This window comes from Trematosphaeria pertusa, assembly GCF_010094035.1.
Source record: "Trematosphaeria pertusa strain CBS 122368 unplaced genomic scaffold BU26scaffold_2, whole genome shotgun sequence".
NCBI lineage: Eukaryota > Fungi > Ascomycota > Dothideomycetes > Pleosporales > Trematosphaeriaceae > Trematosphaeria > Trematosphaeria pertusa.
The window spans coordinates 802,187-818,794 of NW_022987213.1; the positions used below are offsets into that span (position 1 = coordinate 802,187).

The 16,608-nt window shown below is 52.9% G+C and overlaps 3 protein-coding genes across 3 annotated transcripts; all 3 read right to left on the reverse strand.

The window, feature by feature from the left end:
- Positions 1 to 6,450: 6,450 nt before the first annotated feature.
- BU26DRAFT_558992 (uncharacterized protein) lies at positions 6,451 to 7,661 on the reverse strand (the record flags this gene model as incomplete). Its single annotated transcript, XM_033832642.1, has 2 exons — positions 6,451 to 6,857; positions 6,911 to 7,661. The coding sequence occupies 2 exons, from the start codon at positions 7,659 to 7,661 to the stop codon at positions 6,451 to 6,453; spliced, it is 1,158 nt and encodes a 385-aa protein (XP_033689299.1).
- A 2,192-nt stretch (positions 7,662 to 9,853) lies between these two features.
- Positions 9,854 to 11,331, reverse strand: BU26DRAFT_546587 (uncharacterized protein; the record flags this gene model as incomplete). The annotated part of the gene is made up of 2 exons (XM_033831847.1): positions 9,854 to 10,533; positions 10,584 to 11,331. 2 exons carry the CDS (start codon positions 11,329 to 11,331, stop codon positions 9,854 to 9,856), a joined length of 1,428 nt encoding a protein of 475 aa, XP_033689300.1.
- Positions 11,332 to 11,770: 439 nt separating this feature from the next.
- On the reverse strand, positions 11,771 to 12,472 carry BU26DRAFT_514245 (uncharacterized protein). The gene is made up of 2 exons (XM_033827791.1): positions 12,139 to 12,472; positions 11,771 to 12,093 (listed from the first exon to the last, which is right to left on the reverse strand). Exons 1-2 carry the CDS (start codon positions 12,430 to 12,432, stop codon positions 11,797 to 11,799), a joined length of 591 nt encoding a protein of 196 aa, XP_033689301.1. The 5' UTR covers positions 12,433 to 12,472; the 3' UTR covers positions 11,771 to 11,796.
- Positions 12,473 to 16,608: the final 4,136 nt, after the last annotated feature.

Below are 16,608 nucleotides of genomic sequence, written 5' to 3' on the forward strand. Positions count from 1 at the left end.
TACCTCCTTGAACACCCGTTGCCGCAGCGTTCTAGAACCTTCGTCAACGTCGATTTACACCTTAAAGAACAGCATTCGCATCCCTGCCGCTTTAAAGAAGACAAAGCACTTCGTGGGCTTCGTGAGCCGTCAGTGCTCGAGAAGCGGAGACGTGTCCGAGAGTAATCGGGCGCCGTACTCTACGTATTTCTCAGATCAGAAAGGCCACGAGCTGTATAGGGAGCGGGCTCGCGCTAAGGATCGCATCCGAAACTATTTTCGTCCGTGTTAACCAAGCTTTCGACGTTTGTGGTAAGGGACCGTTCGACCTTTACGGTGCTAGCTCAGAAGCGAGAGGAATATAACGAGCTTTGTCCCTTCTGATACGGCAATAAGCTTCTTCGTATCAACGGCGTCTAATAATAGTGGACGCGACGCTCTCAACGGGAGGCGTGAGCCACGCCCTAAACCTCTAACGTAAGAGCAATCAAGCCTACATAGGGTCCACAACGTCGCTAACCTTCGAAAGGAGGACCGTTCTATGGAACGAATGTGCATCGGAGAGTTCGACAGTCCGAATGGAGGCCCCTGCGGTACTCCCTCCTTTGCCTCACCTCTAGGGTCTCGCTCCATCCTCCTTCACGTATGCCCCCCTCACGTGTCCTTTCTTCTCTAACTCCCTTTCTCCTTAATACGAACTTCAGCCACCGGTTGCTAGCGGCAGGTGTGGTAGCGATCTTCAAAAAGATAGAAAGTGATGCCAATTCAGGGAGTAGTGTGATTTCTCGACGCCTCCCAGACGCAGGCCATCTGCCACCGTATCGCCGGTCAAGAACCCCCGAATTGCATGCCTTCAACCCGCAGTGCGTCTGATAAAGAACCCGAAAATACCGTGCCCCATCGACAGACCGGGATTGACGGGAACGGAAGGCCCCGCGCTTGCTGCTCCGTGTTGCCATGTCGCCAACTAAGTCTGAGAGTCTGTTAATTCAACGTTCTCTCGGAAGTCGAACAATCCCACACAATCGACGATAATCTGATAAGCTGATGGCATACCTGAATTATAAGTCGCGGCGCGCTTCGAGAATCTCTACTAGCATGGCCGTCTGCATCGATTTATAGCTCCGGTAGTGAACTATGGACTCGTTGCAAGGTGCGTTCAGATGCCGACGACTGCGAAGAGATATAGGACGATACGCTGGAGGGTGAGGCGACTGGGTATCACCAGGCCTGGATGGATTCAATGAATGATCCGACACTCAAGTGGGCTGCGCAACAGGGAGCCTGGATGGATTCAATGAACAACCCGACCGCGCATTGGGCTCCGCAACAGGGAGCCTGGATAGCTTCTATGCACTATCCGACCGTGAATTTAGCTCCGCAACAGGGAACCTGGATGGATTCAATGAGCAATACAACTGTGAAATGGGTTGCGCAACAGGGAGCATGGATGGCTTCAACGCACCATCCAGTCGTCATGCGGGCAAGCAGCGTCATCGCGCCACGCCAACCAAATATGGCACTCTCTGACAAGAATCTATGCGATCGTGGCTTCGCGATTAAGCAGCTGCACGAGAGCAATCGAGAGCCCGATTCGGATCGATACTGACTCCTCAGATAATACTTTGACGTACGTCGAAGACCGGCACTACCTTACTGGCCTGACTGAGCAGGGTGCCAATAACTCCGGAAACCACCCGCCGCCCCTGCCTGTGCTCTGCCGAATATTCGAACATCGTAACGCACCGTAGTGGTTCGAAAAGCATATGGAGCGCTGCCTGCAGGAACACAACGCTAACACGCCACTGGGATGAAGCAGATATTTACAGCGACGATTATTAGAAGCGACGTCGAAGACCGGGACAACCCAACCAAAAGAATGGAACACATCTGCGACTTCTACGAGTATGTGCTCGGATATTACCGCTTCTAGTCCGTCAGCGATAAGGGCATCCACCCTCTGCCACTTATACATCATCGCAATGACCGTCCCCGCTCCTCGCCGCCAACACCGACTTCCTCGCCATCTGCTTCCAGCACATACTTACCCGGACGCAGCCCCTTACCGCGTGCCTGAGTCGAGGCAACAAACCCGCTCGTCATGGCATCCGATCCCGGTGAACGTCGAAAGATGCCACTACAATAAACGTTGAAAGATTCGTGGCCTTTTCACGTGCGCAGCGATTTGAGCAGAAGTTGGACTTCGCAGAAGCAGCAGCAATGGATCCGTGGCTATGGCTGAGGAAGGAGCTCTAAGCGCTGGTTCTATGGCTTCAGCGCTGTAAAAGACTGCGAACGGGAGCAACCTAAAATTGTGAGACTTCACTGGAGAATATCGTCCGTGAGCCATTTTAAACCGTAGTGGAGCGCGTTGAGGCGGGCTCGCATGCCGTCAACCCGCGATAGCTCATCGGTATCCCGATTGAGGGCGTCCGCGTCGCCGCCGGCGCTGTCAGGCTGGCCCTCTTTGGCAGCTTTTGTCTTCCAAATTCGTTCCTTAGATGGGGACGGAGCTGCGCCGTGTCGATTTCTTAGACCGTTTGGCAGTGCGCCGTCGACGACGGGACCGTGTTCACTCGCCAGCGGTCAGGCTCCGGAGCGCAAACGCGTCGATACGGGCACGCTGAACTGTTGTACACATTGAATCCAGATCTAGACGCGGATCCAGATCCAGACCCAGATACCTCACTCCAGCCCCCTGCATGCATTGCATGCACGTCAGTCGCGCAATCTAATCCCTCCATCCGCGACCAACAAACGAAGAACAACGCTCTTCTATACAATACAAGTCAGGTCTATGCAGATGAAAACCAAGATCAGTATGTCGCGCGCCGGAGCTTGAAAAAACGACACGGTGTGAAAATCTGCCAACGCGCAGACGGACACAGCCATGCCCAGCGGCGAGGCATTTGGGATAAAATTACCGCCTGCGGAGTAGAGATGGCGAATGCCATGTAGTCTGGCGAGTGTCTGGTTCTGCAAAGTAAAGTTAGTGTAGAATTGGACTGCGTTACTGGATCGTGCGGAGTTTGGAGTGTGGATAAGGAGGATGATGTAAAGCCGTCTGTTCGTTCTCTTTGTTTGTGCAGCTGCTTGCCTGGGGGCTTTGGGTATGATGGGATCATCCAATAGCGCAGGGTGCGTGGACGAAAGGAGCGAGGCGTGGAGAATAGCACTACTGTCTTGTAACCGCTTTGCTTATTCTAAGAATAGCATGATAGCTATACGCGTTAGCATACGGTCTATTAAACAGGCGAGCAAACCGGATCAACTTACGAATTGGATATCTGCCCAGCAATCCGCCCTCATCGCATGGAAGTGTATTCCCGACGCTTGAATAAATGTGCGTTCGATCGCGGCGTGGGCACAAAAGCCCTATTTTGAGCAACCAGACCAGTTTAAGCTAGCGGGACGCAGACTTCCTATGCGATGAGAAACCGGCGGCCACTCCACTTGGCGATGAGCAGAAGCCGGATACAGTTTCCTTGGGCCTGGACAAGCGGGTTGTGAGAATCTCCTCCACGGTGTTGTCTCGTACGCACATGAGCCCGACGGACGACTCTGGGCTTGCTCCAGTCCACGGGCGATAATGTGCTCTCTTTTCTAGCGCGGCGGGTTGAGGTGCTAGCGCCTAACAGATAGGAATGCTGGCTATATTTCGTTTGCGGGGGATCAGAGATATTCCAGCGAGAGTGGAGTCCATTTGCGAGGTAATGATTGACCCCGCGGTGCTTACAGCAAAGTGTATGGACCCCAAGGAAACGATTCGGCTTCTAAGCGAGCCGGCGACGCGCTGCGTCAACAGTTCGATGTCTAGGGCGTTGATCGCCTGCGGTGGGCCTATTCAGTAGATTGAAAGGCTCTCCCGGGACGGAGTGAAACTGCGGGCAGACTGAAGTAAATACGGGTTATTCAACTACAGAGTGGAAAGAGCTGACGGAGCTGGTGGCCGTAGGCCCTGTTAAAGATAGTTTACTTGTTCGGTCGCCTGCGGTAAGCCTTCTTAGTGGGTTGGATGTTAGCGGGCAGTAAAGCGATTCTAAAGAGTAGATGAAGAGGACCGATGAAAAAAAAAAGGAACGAGGAGAGCTGCTGATGGGGTTCTGGGGGAAGTCGCCCTCCCCGTTCGGCTGTCGCCGGTGCTGGGCCATTTTAGTAGATCAAACGATGGTGGGTAAAAGCAATTTTGAAAGAGCATAGGAGAAGGAGGACTGATGAAGGAAAAGGAGCCTGCAGAGCCTGCCAACGGGGATTCCAGTGGAAGTCGTCTTTCCCGTTCAGCGGTGGCTCTGCCGAGCCATTGCGGAGGGTCGGTGCGTCGAAGAAAGTAAAACGAATGTGCTAAATGCTGTTTTAGCAAGAAAGAACAGTTCTGCGAAGCTGGAAAAAGCCTCGTAATGCGATTTTCTGTGTTGCAAGCTACGGAGATGCCGGGAATGAAGCCTTTGGGTGTGATGTGGGAAATTCTGGAGCGGGGATGTGAAATTTGAAAACTGAGGTGCTGAATTCGGCGGCTGTTTTCGCATCTGGAGTCTTGATATGATACAGAGTTCGCTGCAGACCTCCTCTGTCGGCCCTGCTCTCGCGGTTGATAGTAGAAGGCGCTGAACCAAAGCTGAACTGGCCGCAGACCCCTTCGCCGGCCATGCGGTCGCGGTTGATGCTAGAAGGCGCTAGGTCAAAGCCGAGCTCGTGTGGAACTCTTCATTGGCCCTGCGCTCATGTTAAGGCTAGAGGGTGCTGGGCCAAAGTCGAGCTCGTGCGGACCTCTTCATCAGCCCTGCGCTCGCTGTCTAAGGCTCGATGGCGCGCCCGGTCGACGTTGAACTCGCTTTGGACCTCTTCGCCGGCTCTACGCTCGCTGTCTAAGGCTAGATGGCGCGCCAGGTCAACGTCGAACTCGCAGGCATCCAAGCTTGACACGCCATCGACCGCAGCGCCGGGCGACAATCGGGGTCTACGCTGGCGCGACCGTCTTTCTGAAGGTTAGCGATAGAGCTACGTCTATACACGCGGGTTATGTAAGAGCTATAGTCTCTAGGAATTTTAAAGGGATCGTGCAGCAGAGACGAACTGCCCTCCACGAGAGCTTGCGGGGAGGGTCTGGTGGCCTTGCCTAACTTCGATGATTAGTCATCAAGGTCGTCGCGGAACATTATCCCGACCAGCCAGCCTCAATGACCGCGCACCGTCGCTACTCCGCCACCTAATACTAGAAATCTCTACGCCGATATCACCGTCAGCGACTACGAACCCGCACGCCTGAACAAAGTTCCGGACGAGCGCCGCTGGACCTCGCACGTCAACGGGCTCCGAGCCGAATAGGTGGCGGAACCTGCGCGGGGGCGGTAAGCGGTGCTTGCGCCTCATATGCTGCTATTTAAGGCTAACCGTGTCAGGCTTCCTACCGCTCAGGGGGAGGGGACTGATGTCGTGTATGCAGTGGGCTTCCTGTTCGCCACAAGTATATCTATCGCCTCGACGACGCTCTCCGGCGTTGTCTATCATTCCAAGGATTAAGTTGGATATTCTTATCTCCCTAATCGCGTTCACGATTGGTGAAGGGGTGCCCATTGTCGCGGAGAGGTCTATGCACACGAATCGCCCTTCCCCTCCACACCAGTAGTCCTTCCACGCGATACTTGATGGCACTGCCCTCAAAGCTGCTCCTGATAGGAGACGAGGGTTCAGCTCAGCCTCTGTTATATCAGTGCCATCCCCGACACCGCGAGCTTGTCATGAAGATGGTTCAGCAACACCTAAAAGGATAGCCACAGGCGACATTTGCTTTAGAAGCTCTTTTCGCGGATGCAGCAGTCATTGCGATGGCGGCTTTCAGTAGAAGAAAGAGGGTTGTTGGAGCGGAAGAAAGGCGGAGTCGAGCACCACCACCCAAAAGGAAGTGTTACCGAATATATAAGGCATCATAACTGAAGAGCAGAAGGATTGGACGATCCTTTTGCCCAATAGGAAGTCAGGTGCCGCCAGGTAAGAGAGGAAGAGGTGTGAAAGAACAGGCACTACGGCTGCGGAAGAAACAACGTAGTCAGGAGGAGGGGAGTGCAGAAAGGCGAGAAAAGGCAAGATAGACAGACTCAAATGGCCCTGTTAGATTAGGAGAAGATAATTGCAGTCTAGCCGCTAGGCCGCCTTCGTATCTAATTTCCTCCCAAAAACCCCCGCATCGCCACCCCTGAAGTACCCGTTTCTGCTCCTAGTTCCTCTCCATCATACCCACCACCTGCTCTATCATGATCCAAGCGTCGACCCTGTCTTTAATGACAGACTCTCGATGTCCTTCTTGCAACCATCAGCGCACTCCGTTAATCCCCAGTAGTAAATATCGTTGATGGCATCCCTTAACAAATTGATATTTGCAAGGGGTCCTTCAAGAGCGTTCTCGATCGTGCAACCCGTCCATGCTTTGCCTGTCACCGAGGCCGTTGGTCCTGATGTGGGTTTGCGCACCGGTTAGGTCACGTATAGCGCCCACCTCGATCGGGATACTTCTACGCTCCAATGGCAAATCGGCTTCTCTTCGCTCGCGGAAGCCTGCTTCTTCGTCGTCTCCTTGCGTGGGCTTATGGCCTTGGTTACCGCGTCAAGTGACCGGGAGAATGATGATTGATTCTTCCTGAGCCTGTCGATGGACTTGAGAGCGGACTCTCGCAAGAGCCAGCGATTGTAGACCATGATTGTCGCCGAGACAGCGAGCTTGCGGAAGGCCACCACCTCGGCGTAACGCGCATGCTGGAACTTTACGCTGAGATACGGGCAGAAGCGGCGTGAGTCCGCTACAGGGACTAAGCCACGGATTGGGAGCCCGGTGGTGAAGATATTGGTGTCGAGGAATACGTGCATGCGAGCCGCATCGTTTGCTTGGACGGGGGAAGTCCGTTCTTGGTGATGTTGTCGTTGGGAACCTCAGTACCGTAGCCACCATTACCCTGTATGCTGCTGCCGTCCCGCGCCGAGCGTCCGGTCCTTGAAGCGGCCGAAACCACTCTGTGTGGCTTTTCGCAGTGAATGTGGGAAATGGTAGGTGGGAACATGAAGAGATGGGGCTGCTGGACATCGGCACATGCTTTTGGAGGAACGTGCTTGACTGCAGCCAATTCTTGGGTGAGGGTGCGGATAGGTCCAGGATTACCAGTAGCATAGGCAATGCCCGGGCGGAATATAGTTTCATACACGAAGGCTTCGAAGTCAGCATCTGTGGCTGCTTCATTGCTGGCGGTCTGGAGTGCTGTTCCGAGGTTGGGAAATTCGTCGGGATCAAGCCAGAGATCTAGGTTGGGATACGCTTGCTTGTAATGTGCAAAGCGATGTGCGCTTGGTTGGTGACTTGCTCGGATGGGTAGGAGTCTATCCAGTGTATGCGGTTCAATGGTAAATGTCTCGGGGAAGCCACGTTCGTGTGAGGATTCTGCCATGATATTGGCAGGCTCGGCGGCCTTGGTGCCGGTATTGGAGTCCATCCATTGGCGCTGACTCTGAAGTACAAGGTCCCAGAGTTCTGCAATGAAGGAGGCGTCCGTTTCGGCTACTTCTTCCACTTCTAAGTTGGCGTTGGGGAGGGCGTGGTTATAAGTAGCATGATGGCCATTGTTTATGGATTGCAATTGTTGGATTGCTGGATGTTTCTGGGTTAGTGTACTTAGGTTTGGAAGCCAGGAGTACATGTTAGAACTTATTCACTTGTTCACGCATAGAGTCTGACCCAGCCGACCACAAACGTACAATGGTATCTGAGGGTGTTTGCCTCGAAAGAGTGCTGGAGTTAGGGAAATGATCGGTTTGAAGGACCTTGGTCTTGTTATTAGAGTAGCGGCCATCTTGTAGTGGCGTGTTGGTAGAGGAAGACTCAACGCGATGATTCGGCGCCATTGATAGATGAGATTGATTCGACAGCGGAGAATGCTTGAGGCCGAAGTGTAAGGCCGGACGAGGTCTTTATACTAAGGAATAGTTGGGCGTATTCCCCGCTTAGACACAGGTTGTATACCAAGCAACGAAGTAGATTACGTAATAGACCGGATATAGTGCTAAGAAGAGAAAAGGAGTAGCATAGGTGGACGCCCTTGGAACAAACATTGCTGTTCACCATCTGTAGGCACTCGATTATTTACAACTGCCTTGGGACAGTCGAGCAATTGGCACGATTTTCGGAAAGTCTGCACTCAGCGTTCCTGTCTTGCCCTATCTTGTAATCGTGCTGAACAAGATAGTATCTTTAGCTTCTTAATTCTTCATCCAATCACCGCTTTAGGCGGCCCACAAACTTCCACCATACTCACGCTTCCAATTTCTTTAGGTGCAACCATGCAGGCTCCCCGTCAGACTTAACCCCCCATGGTTCTGCTGCGCCATCCGACCAACCGGGCCGTATCTTTATACCTTCAGTCGATTCCCAGGACCCTCCCGAACATCAGGATTTGGATGACCATGCTCTCAACTGGTTTGCATTATTATCCTTCCACCACGGTCCATACTCCATTCACCGGCATCATCATCGCAACTGATGTACAGCCAGCCCATCGCCCTGAATGTACAACCTGGACTCTGTTGTTTCCTAAGTTGAAGCGCCTTTGCGATTGGGGCAAGATGTGCGAAGCTGCCCTTCCAAAAGAAACAGACCTGCAACTGCAAAGCGCGATGCGTTGGTTCTTGTAGTTGCAAGAAGGCTCAGGAGCACTGCGGCCCAAACTGCTAAAAGGGAGTGGCTTGCGGGAATTACGAAGACGGACTTGTCAAGGAACGCTGAACTTGAGGCACAGGGTCGGCAGAAGAAAAGGAGATTGAGGAACTGAAGAAAAGGCTTCAGAGCTAGCAAGGGTAGACAGGGACACAGTAACGTCGCTAGATAATTGCACGCCTGTATTGGGAAAAGGTTTCTCATGCTGATTTTTCATATATGGTGCGCATACTCAGCATGCTATTGCACAAATGTAATTTTCTCCAGGTGAAAACGGTGCGGCAGGCAAAGATGCAGGACTTGCGCTCCTTGCAAACATTACGGCACAATAAACAGGGTCTAGGGCAAAAACGGAAGGACAAGGCCCAAAAAGGACAGAAAGACGGTTGAGAAGATGCTAATGTAGGGAAGAGAGGCCTGGGAGGAGGATGGTGTGAAGAGACGCACAACATAGAACCTAAAACATCTCTCAAAGTAGATTATAACAGCACCACCTAGAGAAAAACGCTGTGGTCGATGACGGCAAACTGAACCAGAACACGCCGCTATGCTACTGACTGGTAGGTCTATAATGGCGGGCGGGTCCTCAAATGACCCCAGTGATGCCTGAATCAAAGCTAATACGAACAATATCTGTGCCAAACTGCCTTGATGGGAGGATGCTGATCTGGCCACGTCAGCTAATGTGCACGGCATAGTTGAGAAACCGGCTCGCCCAGGCATGGCAGGCGCAGCACGTCCATATAGGCCGTTATCGTACCTTGCTCTTTGTTATTCTTTTCCACGACTGTCTGGCACCACGCCGCAAACCTGTAGCAAGACCAATCATCGCGGTACCTGTGGCTGTCTTCCCAGCTTCTACCAACCCCTTTCTTTCAGGGAAAGTGGCAAGTATTGAGACATGAGTTGATTGATTGAGAATACGAGAAATATGGGGATATATACATGACTTGGTCACGTGAAGTAGTAACCATATCCGGCAACACTTCGGCCCCATTTACTCCGCTGATAATTAACGATGGGGGGGGGGGGTTGAAACCCGGTCGTTCCCAAAGTCCTAGAATCCCCCAAACAGAGCAAGCAAATCCTCCCAATAGGTGCCAGCCATGTCTGCCGTGGACGTCGATATTTCAGACTCCGCCGTCAAGCCTTCAACTGACCTCATTGCATCCTCAGAGATCACCGCCGCATGTGCAAGACGCCTCGCCGCTTGTGCCAGGTGCCCCGTCGCACTCCGTTCGCTTGGGGACGTAGGTATAGGGTTATAAGTGTTGCAAGGGACTCGGCACAACCGCAGGGATATTTTCCTTGACGGTCCCAACCAAATGACAGCACCTTAAACTCGCCCCAGCCGTCGTACTCTCTGAAATTATGCAGCGCCCGGCAACGCCAGCAACAAGGCACCCTTTTCATAGAAGGGTTAAAGGCAAAGCAATACACCTTTGGGTGCCTTAGGACATCGTTTTTGCGGCTCTTGCGCTGCGAAACGATTCGCTTCCGGCATATTCTCTGTGCTTTTGTGAGAACTTTGTCGATGACCTCGGGCTCCTCGATCCGCTTCCGGTACCTCCTCCATATTTCTGTCTGTTTGTTGTGGAGGTACTTGATCACGAATCGTAGTTCTTGTTGTTGGAGTTCCTTATTTGCCCTTTCCATCATTCTAGCGAATCGCCGTCGACCTACGTTTGCGTCTCGGAGTTCTCGCTGCTTTCTAGCATAATAAGGGTTGTCGTTCCGGGGACTCGTATACGCGAGGAACCAATATCCGCTGAAAGGGAATAGAGCATATGTTGCAGGCATGCCATTATGACCGTTCCACTTAGGCTCAAACTCTATGCCCAATTTTCTCATGTAGTCATCTGTCAGGTTCGATTAATTATCTACACAGACTGTGTTCGGCTAGGCTTACAGGTGAAGTTTTCAGCGAACTCTTCGGGTGATTTGAACATGGTCGCCGCAATTAGATTGAACAATATCCCACGTGGCTCGCTGGCAGGGACGTATGACTTTGGCGTGCTGCTCCACCCATGTGCACCGATGTATTGGTCAAGACGCGCAAACGTCTCCGCTACCAAGGTCGTTCTCTCCTCGTGCCCTCTGTTAAGAGACGTGGAATCCGCATCGTCTTCGCTTTCGCCGAATTCAACATGAAGACCATGGTCGCTGTCGTCGTTGCGATTAGGTTCAGGGACATGGATATAATCGTTGTCTTCGTCTTCGCTGCGGCTGCTTGAATTGAAATCGGAGACGCTTGTGACGTGCCAGCTGTCGGTGTCGGACCCGGAATCATCCGCGCTTCCAAGGTGTTCCCCGCTGTCGGAGTTTGGCCCAGAATCAACTTCGCTCTCCCAGCCGTCGTTGTCGGTATCTGTCGGATCCCGGGGGCTCCAAGACTGTCGTGCAAGCCACAGGTGATATTCAAACGCCTCTCGAAACTGGACGCGGAGATCCCGAATTATCGGGTCTGAGTCAGCCCACGGCACTGGTGTAAACGTTTTGGACTCTTGCGCATGCGTAAAGCTGTCAAAAGCCCGACCCGTCGTAATCAGTGCCGCTAGAATAGGCTCTATATTAGCATTGCGAGATTGCTCTTGCTCCTCAGGCGTAATATCGTCTGCGGGCCGCGGGACGCGGTTGCGGTACTTCAACCCCCCCATAGTTGAATTGGGAATGCCTGCAAGTAATTGTTTAGTGCAGCATAGAGCGACCAAAGGAGATATTGAGCGGCGCTAGTGCGCCAGCGCGATTTCTCATTGGCCAGCATTGAACCCCACCGGCGCAACATATTGCCCGTGCGCAACCCAGTCACGGACTTACTAACAGAGTTATGTAGGGAATGATTTCTTACATATTTTGCGCGTTCGTTTACTCAAGACATTCATCCAACACTCGGGAGGCATGCGGGAGCAGGATGCACACACCATTTCGCGGGGTACTGAATGTGCACCCAATTCAGCTGCGGCAATAGAGCTAAGGAAATCTTCGGTTTACGTCAGATACGAACAATAGATGAATGCGTTTCCTACGCTACACCTTTCGGGGGGCTCATACCTTATCGCTCCGGGTTACCTCATCAAACAGGGGAAAACTGGTCCTCCCATCACAAGACCCTCCTCCTCCGTTCATTCGCGGCGGAGCATCAGCTCAGTCTCAGCTCCACCATTGATATACGCATCCTCCGATAGTTCACTAACATCTTTCGCTAGACAAGTCGCTTTAAACTGCCCTTTCTGCTCGCCTTTCTCCAGTTTCCAGAAGCCTCCGCCTGCATCATCGAGTAGCTGGAGGCACAGCCGAGCCTTGGTCTTGGTCCAGTTCTTGACTTCGCCCCGAGGGCTTGACTCCATCTTTCCAAGGCAAACGAAAGTAACAATGGTACTTGAGGGTGAGTTGTTGAGGATGGGCGTATTTGGGGCGACCTATGCTTAGTTAGCTAAGAACACAGAAAGGTCGTTGTGACAGACCTCGAAGGAGAGAAAGAGCTTGTCGAGTTGTTTCTTCGAGACGCGATCAGTGCCCGGCTGCAGCGAGTATTCCAGGTGTTCATCGTGGCCAATATGCATGCGGCATCGCTGTCCATACATGTCCAAGATATCAGCGATTTCCTTAACAGATTGTTTTGCCTTGTAAGCTTTTAGCTTGCTTAGAGCGTTAAGTTGCTCTCGCAATTTTGGTTCGTTGAATAGTGCTTCTTCTCTGGCCCGCAAGTCCTGATACGATTGCTCCAACCGCTCGCGCGCTTCTTGACTCAGCGACATACTAGTGAAGATAGACTCGAGGTTGATGGAGATGGATGAGTTGCGAGCACTACCTAAAGGATAGGGTCTTTTCTTTATGAGGTCGAAGAAGATTTCAAGAGCACGGACCAGTGCGATTCCCTCGAGGGATTAGCGTGGCATTAGCGCCGGCTCAGCCGGGCCACTCGCTTCGAGTCTTCAAAATGGCTAGACTCCTTACCCTCTTCCCCTATTCCGTCTATCGACGAGCGCAAGCATAGGATTAGTAAGCTACACTGTGTTAAAAGTCAAGTTGGCGGCCTTCTCTGATAGCTTATACCTACTCTCTCTAAGTTACAATCTCGCGGTGCGGCACTTTGCGGGAGTGACGCAGAGCCGCTACAGCAGCAGCACAACAAGACTCGAGGCTTCCAAATCAACCTGCCCGACTCGAGATGATGTCATTGGGCAGAATTTGCAATAGCGGTGGCTGACTGTGCCTTATGATTTACTTTCTGCCAAACACAGTGCTGAGTAGCCTCTTGCTGGCGGATATAAGGAATCATAACTTCAAGAGCAGAAGGATTGGCGCGATCCTTTTGCTTCCAAACCTCTTTTTTTCGTTGACAACGCGACGCAAAAGACGTAGAAGGGCGTCTGTTTCCATGGCTTCCGGTCCCGCGAGCTTTAACGAGTACCAAAAGGTGCTTTAGCTTCAGCAAGTAGCATGGATGTGTCCTCCAGGTCCGCCAATAGGGCCGTTATACGCATCGCGACCACGTGATCGAATGCTTGCTATCCTGCAGCATGGCGGCTATTTGGGAGGCTCTCCAGGCCTCTCTGGATTACGGCTCCCACCTACTGATGGTAAATCCCCTGAAGCCGGAGTTCCTTTGCCCCAATCCCCGAGTAGCACCTCGATCAGAAAGTCGAAGCTTCCCCGCGTCGTGTCCTGAGGTGAAGGTTCCTCGAGGAGAAGCGATGCAATCGAGGTGAAGCGTATGCTGAACTGAAGGGTACCATGGAGACCCGTATAGAAGACCAGTTCTTCCTACGCTTCTGGCACAAGCGTACAATCGTTGAATGGACAAAGGTTAGGGTTTATTGCGCTCGTGACGAATGCGAACGAGTTTAGCGTCAAGTACGACGTCGTCCCATCCTCCAACAATCCGTGAACATCCGCTAGCCCAGAGTCTCATTCGCCAGCGTGAAACAGCATGATTCCCGCCGGTCGTTGGAGGCTATCGAGACTACAAAGAGTTCGCAACCCGCTATGGATCAGACCCAGTTGGCTGGATGGTCATCGCTCACATCTTGCGCGATAAGTGAATCTACCGTCTACCGAAGAGCTTCCATAGAAGATAGGGGTGGCAAATGTTTGTATGGTACCACGTCTTAGCACTGTCCTCACCGGAGCCGCTTGGGGTGGCGGCGCTGGCGCTGGAGAGGCCACTGGTCGCGGTCGCGGTTGAGCTCACGCCCGCGAAGGTAGTTGGAGACGGCAGGGCAGACGTTGAAACCGCAGGCGGGAGCATATCGAACGAGGTAGCGGCCGACTCGCCGCCCCAGCGGGTTACCTGGAAGTCCGAAGATGGGGGATCTAAGGACTTCACACTATGTCCGACGAAGAGAGGAAGTGCCAACCACGCATATTGAAGGTACTGGAACTGTCCTCGACATGGCTGGTGTGGAGGTTGGAGAAGAATAAAGGAACATGTGGCTAGCACCCCCACATGCGCGTGTATAACAAGTCTTAAGCTACCGCCTCTTCCCCCATCCGTGTCCGGTAAGCGGTGACAATCATCACGCGTCCTTTAGCGTGAATAGCTATCCCTGTACTGGAATGCCTCCTCTTATCGCTCATCTTATGAGGATCACCAAGTGGGGAAGGAGGTGGTTGCAAAATCACCACGGGAGTCCTTCGCAACGGGGCGAGCGGTCGTTCACCGGATCGCGCGCTCTGTGCTCGACTTAGCCGGAGCGCAACAGTAGAGCCCAATGCTGCGATGCAGTCGAGCTTCTCCTCCATCCTGCAGGCGATTTCTCTCCCTGATACGTGTTAAACACCAAATGAGCTCCATGGGAGGGATGTACTGTCCCATCACAGTCGAGAAGGTTGTTTAGCTTCTTGTTCTTTTCCTGCTTAGCTCCAGGGCGGTTCGGCGGAGCTGCTCGTACGATCCCGGGGGCTAGGAGGTACCAAACAAAGGATCGAATGGCAAATTTAGTAGCGCAGGTGCCTTGCCACGCCCAGGGAACCTTCATTCCCATCAAATCCAGCTCGTCCAATTCCAGACAGCAGCAATCCGAGAAAGACCGCAATGAGAGCTTCGATGAATTATGCAATTGATCAGGGTGTAGTGTCATCTGGCCTCAAGGCCATCAGGACTGCGCATTGCGAGGAGATCTGTCTCTAGCCAGTCCGTGGGGGGAACGGTTGAAAGTCGGCGCTATGAATAGGGTTGGCAAATCACCCTGCGCATTATGGCGGGACCTGCGTCTGCCTCCGCCTGTACGCTGAAGGAGACGGTGTACGTATTCGGTAGGGGTAGTTTGCCAGCGTGTGTGCACCATGGGTACACATCAGGTAATGCCCGGTCCGGTTTTGGGAACGATAGTAGGTCAGTCTTCCTACGACGGCCCCGACTCTTCCCTGGGCATCGGGTTGCCAGGGATTGTTGGTTCTAGCTATGGTATGTATAGCTTGTTGTCGAATGCAGTGCGCGGGAAGGCAGGCTGTGGCAGGATAGTGCAAGGGAGAGCGGGGCCTCTGCACGCGGCGGGAAAGAGAGGAGCGCATTAGGTCCGAGCCCAGGAGACATCCAACTTGATGAGTGCATCCTTGAACCGACAAAGCCCGGGAAGTGAGCGCGAGCACGCATGCTTCTTCACAAGGCCGGATCAATGTTGCGTGTCCCTCCTTGCAATGTTTATCCCACCCAGCGCTTGCTCACGGCCATGGACCAACAGCTCGTAGAGCGATAGTTGGTATGCCGATCGCGAGGGAAGCAGCGGGCTGCAGCCGCTGGTAAGGTCGTTGTGTTCTTTGGACCCGTGAGACTTTTTTTCCGTCGCTCTTTGTAGTGCTCATCCCCATTCTATCTCCGCTACGGGCAATGGATGGGAGCGACTTCGCCGCTCGAATCTGACCATGCTGCGCCATGTAGGCAGTAGGTATAGAGAATTGCCGCGCACTGTAAGCTTTGTCTTTCTCGTCGGAGTTGAGCCGCTGCAGGATAACTGGCGAGCTTCCGTTTTGACGCATTCGTGGATCAGGCTGGCCTTGTTGAATCGCAACGATCTTCCACTTTGCGCTTCTCCTTGGAATATAGGAGCCGCCGGTCGCCCAAATCTTTCCCGAAGTCATCCTAATAGAGGGGCATCCTATTCTCAAATTGGAGACGTCGGCATCCAATTGTGGGCGCAAGAAAATGTTCGAGCCATGTAGAGCTGGTGGGCTCTTAGAGAGAAGAGCGTCGCATTTCGCAGTGTAGACTTCTTGAAAAGTCTAGTTCGAAATCTAGAGACCCCTCGCCATTATGGACGAAGGCACGCCGAGATGAGCAGCAGGTTTCTGCTGCCGGGGATGACGCGCGTCGTGAGCGCTCAGGACTGCACAGCATGCGGAGAAGTATAAAAGGAGGGTGGAAATCAGTTAGTCGGAGTCTCATCCGGCCCACCAGAGCTCTCTGGTATGCAACACTACATGCAGAGGTTGGTTAGCCACGTCGTGTGGTCAACCACGTATGCTTGGCTTTGCATGTCCCCGGAAATCCATCGATACATTCCGCCAAAAGGCGGAAACCTTAGCTCTTGCACGCTACGTCGTATCCCGCCGTCTTCCTTGATGCCGTGGAAGTTGTCGCGCCTGAGCCGCGCTCCTCATCCTCGACGTGTTGATGTCCTTGATGGGTTTCGGGGAATTATGGACACTCCCGGCTCCTCTCTTCCTCCCTCCTGTTTCATCTCCCCCTTCTTTTTCCTCCCTTCTCCTCCTCCCGGCTCCTCCTCCCGCAATGCCTCTCTTCCATGCACAACCCGACCGACATAGAGCTTTGTTCCATTCCTTACTGTAGCTAAAACTAGCGTTCCAAAATTCCTTTTAAACGTAGACCTTTAAGGAGTATAGGTCGGCGAATAATTAGTGCGGCTTCAGATGGAAGCCGGGAACCCCAAAGCCAGGGTCGTACTATTTCTCTTCGGCATACGGGTAACGGC